Source organism: Arachis duranensis, chromosome 9 (assembly GCF_000817695.3).
Source record: "Arachis duranensis cultivar V14167 chromosome 9, aradu.V14167.gnm2.J7QH, whole genome shotgun sequence".
Lineage (NCBI taxonomy): Eukaryota > Viridiplantae > Streptophyta > Magnoliopsida > Fabales > Fabaceae > Arachis > Arachis duranensis.
In genome coordinates, this window is record NC_029780.3 from 19,869,928 (window position 1) to 19,876,250 (window position 6,323).

The 6,323-nt window shown below is 31.5% G+C and overlaps 1 protein-coding gene across 1 annotated transcript; it reads right to left on the reverse strand.

The window, feature by feature from the left end:
* Positions 1-603: 603 nt before the first annotated feature.
* On the reverse strand, positions 604-2,496 carry LOC107465032 (pentatricopeptide repeat-containing protein DOT4, chloroplastic-like). Its single transcript, XM_016084004.1, has one exon. The coding sequence runs from the start codon at positions 2,494-2,496 to the stop codon at positions 604-606; it is 1,893 nt and encodes a 630-aa protein (XP_015939490.1).
* Between the last annotated feature and the right edge of the window lie 3,827 nt (positions 2,497-6,323).

Consider the following 6,323-nt stretch of genomic DNA (forward strand, 5'->3'; position numbering starts at 1 on the left):
TCGTTTAGTTTTCTCAAAATGTTATAGAAATCAATGTTTGGTTATTCATTTTTGTTTTCCAGTTTGTAAGTGTTTGAAAATTAAAAATTAAAAAGCGGTTTTTTTTTTGTGTTTTTAGTTTTGGACTATGACAAATTTGCAACTTTAAACTTTACTTTTATTTTTTTGAGTTAAATTTTAAGATGGTCTCTAAACTTGATTGTATGTAAAAAAATAGTTTCCAACATTTCAATTGCATCAATTACATTTTTTAGATTGACAAAAGTATATCATCATAGTCTATTATGGTGTGATAAGTCACTTGATATAAAACGACTAAGAGACTAACATAATATACTTTTGTCAATCTAAAAAATGTAACTAGTACAGATAAAATCTCAAGAATTATTTATCGTAAAAGACCAATCTCGAGGATTACTTTTAGGTTTATCTCTTCGTTTTCAATACTCTCCTCTCCCCTTCCCCTCTCATCCAACTCAGCAGCAATGAGAAACGGAGAAAGTATCTGAGTTATATGAAGGGAAAAAAAAAAACCTTCCAAACTAGATAGTAAATTTTGGATGAATGTAGTATGCAAGAATTTCGTTTCACACAAGAGGTTGATCATCGACATGGGAATAAATCCTCGGGCTCTTCAGGCAAACAATCTTCACCTTTCATCACCGAAACTAAACTATCCAAAATCTCTTCAATCTTTGCAAACTCTGGATGAAATTTACTTGTAGCATGAAAAACATGGATTTTGTGCCCAATCTGAATCCAACTACTTGCTGGTTTTTTCTCCAGTCCTTTATCCTTCATCATGCTTCTCACCTTTGACATGTTTTTCCATTGTTCCCCAGACGCATATAAATTTGAAAGAAGCACATAATGGCCAGGATCTTCAGCATGCAATTGAAAGATATGTTCAGCTAGGATCTCGGCCAGCTCTACTTTGTTGTGAATTCGACAAGCGCCAAGTAAGCTTCCCAAAACATTGGTATCGGGAGTCACAGGCATCGTTGTTATGAACTTGTATGCGCCATCAATGTCTCCGGTTTTACCAAGAAGATCCACCATACAAGAGTAGTGCTCCATATCCGGCTCAATAGCATAATCAAGAATCATGGAATTATACAACTGCCAAGCTTTTTCAACTAGACCTGCATGGCTACAAGCGGATAATAGTGCGATAAACGTGACTTTATTCGGTCTAATTCCCGCAATCTTCATCTGATCATAAAATGCCAAACCCTTTCCTCCTAATCCATGAGCTCCATAAGTAGAGATTATGGTGTTATATGTTACAACATTCTTTACCATCATCTGGTTGAAGACCTTTACTCCAAGATCAAGAAATCCACATTTGCCATACATATCTATCAAAGAATTTCCAACGTTAGTCTTTAATATTAGATTACTTTTGGTTGCATAACCATGGATCTCCTTTCCCTGCCTAAGAGCTCCCAATTTGGTACACACAGGAAGAACACTTACCAAAGTAATGGAATTAGGCCTATGTTGAGTTCCCCAAATTTGTCTGAAGGTAGAAAGTGCCAAGTCAAAATTGCCGTCTAAGTTATATCCCGCAATCATCGTATTCCACAGCATAATATCCTTATCTGACATGTATTCAAATGTTGTTTCTGCTTCCTTAATGGAGCCACAATTAGAGTACATATCAATCAATGTGCTTACCACTATTGGATCCAATACAAGCCCTTCTTTAAGAACATAGTTATGTATCTCCTTCCCCTGTTTCAACAATCTGAGTTTTCCTAATGCAGGAAGAACACTTGAGACAACAATTTCATTTGCTTTCAGCCCTATATTTACCATTCTATGAAGCAGTTCATAGCTCTCTCGGTATAAGAAATTCTGTGAGTACCCTGCAATCAAGGTACTCCAAGAAACCCTATCCCTACAAACCATGTTGTCGAATAAAAAACGGGCCTCAAATGGATCACCGCATTTGCAGTACATGTCAATGAGAGCATTGGAAACATATAAATCACTGTCAAAGCCACTCCTCACAGCACATCCTTGCAGTGACATTCCCAATTCGGCATCCTCCAATTTGCTGCATACCGGTAAGAGAGATGCTACAATCACCGAATCAGGCTTCAAACTATCCAATCTCATCGTCCTAAAAAGCAAAACCGCTTCAACCAACTCACCATTCCACACCGCCCCACATATCATGGCAGTCCAAGAAGCCAAGTCTTTTTCCAGCATTTCATCAAACACCTTACGTGCGTCTCCCAAGCTGCCACACTTAGCAAACATATTGATCATAGAACACAATACATAAGCATTAGGCCTTATATTACGCTTCACCTCGTTGTATATGATTGTCTCTCGAACCCATCTTCCATATTCAATTGCACGCAAGGAAGAACATGCCTTGAGAACAATTGGGTAGGTGTAGTTATCAGGTTTCACCCCTTGCTTGAGCATGGAGTTATAGAGCTCAATGGCTTGTGTGTAGTGACCAACACAAAGCATGGCCCGAAGCATCGCATTCCAAGCAACATTGGTCTTGTGGGGCAGTTCAGAAAAGACGAGGTACGCATGTTTGATGTGAGAGAAGTGAACATAAGCATTGATGATTTGAGAAGCAAAAGAGTTGTTATGTGGGGGTATGTTTGGGTGGAAGAAGCCAAAGACAAGAAGAAGAGCATGGAGTTTTCTTGCTTGAAGAAGATTGGAGGGAGAATTGAGATGACGGAAGAAGGAGGGTGTAGTAATGGGAATGGGAAAGGAGTGTTGTGGAGTAATTATGGAAACAATAGTATTAGCATTAGTTGGTAGCTTTGTTCGAAACAACATAGTCTAGCATCGACAACGATATCATAGGAGATGGAACAAACTTCTTATACTACGTGCTTGTTTGGGTGTTTCTATTAAATAATATTTTTTTTTTTAAAAATAAGCTAATTTTATTTTAGACACCTAACATACCCTTATTACATCATTTACTTTACAATATCCAAAAAAATTAGCGGCTAGATGTTTGTATTAAAAATATGATTTATTTATTTTTTTAATTTTTTATTAAAAATATTTTTGCTATTATCAATAATTAAATTTATGGTTTAATTTTTTCTCATCAAACTTAAGTTTTGCGTGCAAATCCTAATTTTCGATTATAATCATTCAATCCTAATTTTCTGTGCACATATATATATACTCATTTTTTTTCTAAATTCTAATTTTCTATCATCATTGTTTTTAGTCATATTACGAGTATATTAAAAATTAAAATCAATCACTTATATAAAATATATATTAAAATATAAAATAACATTAAAAATAAATTAAATAATATATATATACAAAATATATTATACTAATTTAAAGGTTTATACTTTATACAGACATAACATTTTGTATTATTTTATTCTAATATACACTTTTAAAACTCTAATAACATCAGTATGCTGGACCATTTACAAAAATAAAAGAAAAGAAAAATTGTTAACAACAATAAAAATTTTTAAAAAGTATTACATCAATGTGATGTTTCGAAAGTGCTAGATTTAATTCAAAGAACTTGACATACACTGTGTAGCGTTTTACTGCAATTCATTTTTCCATGAAACACAACATAAAAGATACCAGTGTTTCATTTTATCCCAATTTACAAAGAACACTACATCCTTCATAAGAAAAAATATTAAATAATTATTGTTAGTAACGTGTGTGAATTAACACCTAATCTATTTTATGTATGCATGCTAATAGACTTTTTTTTTTTACTGTAACATCTTAAATTGAATTATTTATCATTGATAACACAGGTGATAGAATGATAGATCAACTTTTATACAATATTAATATTAATTGATATATTTTATAAAAAATTTAAAAATTTTAAATAATAAATTATAAATTATAATATATTAATTTTTGGCTATAAATAATATATTTTAATGGGGTTGTTATAAGTTGTGATGATAAAAATAATTTTTAGATGCAAAAATCCAATCTTAAGCATTAAAAATGTTAATTTGCTAGTACTTAAATATTGAAAGAAGAGTAGTCAAGAAGAGTAGTCAATATATGATTTAAACTTCCATTCTGTTTTAACAATGGAAATATAAGTTTTCGAGAAATTATGATAAATAGAGACGATGATGTGCGAACAATGTTCCGTAATTTTAGTGGTTTTCAAACAAATTTTTTTACACTTGAGTTGTATATTGATTTTGAAGATGTAAGTGGAGGTAAAAGCAATTCTTACTTGGTAAGACATATCTTTTATTAATATTGTTAGTGTTTAAATTATTATTATTATTATTATTATTATTATTATTATTATTATTATTATTGGATACAAAGTATATGCTCTATATTTGCTTCGTATTGAAGATCCTGTTCATTAGAAACATATCCTGTTAATAATAAAATTTAAGATATACTGTTGTAATATAATCTTATTATTATTATTAACTTTCTTGTTTTGTTAACGAAGATGTATGAAGAGTTTGAGCATCATGAATTTGAAGGAGTAGGATTGGATTTTGAAAATGATGATGAGTCTGACGATTATGTCTCACACGAAGATGTCAAAATGAGTGGTTTCATAATGACGGAGAAAACGAGAATAACGATGATAAAGAAGTATCAAATTTCACATTGCCTAATACTAAATATCAATATGACTGTCTAATATTTATGTGTGTACTAGACCTTGACATTATACGTGCGTCTGAGTATCTCGAGGGTTTGAACATTGATCATTTCATTGTGAATGATGATGAATTAGTTTTTAGTGAGATGTTTGTGAATAAAGAAGTTGTGATTGCAAGACTTAAGGCGTACAGTATAAAAAGATCGGTATATTATATTGTGAAAGAGTCATCCCCAACTACTTATTATTGTAGGTGTCAACAGTTCGGACAATCTTACTAATAGATCATTAGGGTATCATACAGAAAAAATAAGTTCTTTTGGAAAGTTAGAAATTACAATGGACCTCACAGTTGTATACAATCTAGGTTGTCCCAAGACCACTCTAAACTTGATTCAGGAATAATGGCTGCATACGTAAAGCCTGTGATAACAGCTGACCTGTCAATGAAAGTTAAGCTTGTAATTACAGAAATTCAGAACCATTTCAATTACACACCCACTTATCGGAAAGCCTAGCTTGCAAAACAATGTGCCGTTGAAAAAGTTTATGATAATTGGGAGTCCTCTTATCAAGAATTACCATTGCAAAATAACTAATTCTAATGATATATTTATACTTTTCTTTAATTAATTCATCAAATGAATAATTAAAGATATTGTAATTGATTAAGAAATTTGGTCTTAAGTTTAAGATAATAATTATTCTACAAAATAATTAGTTATTACGGTATTTTTTAATTACTGAGTCTCGCTGTTAGAAATTTATAGAAAAATTCTAACTTAGCAAGTAAAGTTTAACTGTAATTTTTTTAAAAAATTTTTATCATATTTGATGAGAATAAGATTGATGAGGTGTAATGATAAAAATGTGGAGAAGAGAAAATTGTGGCTTCATAAAAAAAATTGGTTTGATTTTGAAAGAGTGGAGTTGGTTTAGTTTGGTTCAAGTTTGATTTAATTTTTTGGTTCTTTATTTTTCTCTAGCTAATCTTCCTAGAGACTTCATGAATTTTGATTGAAGATAACTCCTTGATGTTATGGCCAAATTGTTAAAGAAAGAAGAATATAGTTTAATAATTAAACCGTAAGATTACTGTTTTTAAACCGTATCGGTTTAAACAACAGAAAACTGAAAAATTAGTAGCGGAGACTATCCTGGCTCCAAATCATATCTAGAATATTTTACCAAGGCTAAATAAATCAACAAAAGCTAGTAATAAGGTTTATATAGATGAATTTAACTTAGCGGTCAAATTCATCGTTATCAGCACAGTTTTTGGTCTATGACACGCTTTTACTTATTATTATACTTTCTTTTCTTTTCAATTATCCATCATAAATCTACCTTATAAGAAGTGTTATTAGAACCACCAATGAATTTTGAATTGATTGTGGGAGTATCTCAAAACAAATCATGGGAATTAAGTCAAACTGTTCAGGTTTCTTTTTAAGATTATTTGAAACCTTTCTTTGGTTGTTATCGAGACTTTGATTCCAAAACCAAGCATATTGAAGTGGCATAAATGGTGGCCTTTGAGGTAGAAGTATGGGAAGATTAGAATAATGCATCATTTAGGTGTAATGCTTTGGAGCTTGAGCTAGTGTATATGGAGGATTTGGTGAATTGAAACTCATGTGACTATTAACTCTATTTTCTACTACATGGGTCTTCCCTTCTTTCTTCTTTTGTATTTGAAGCTTCTTTATAT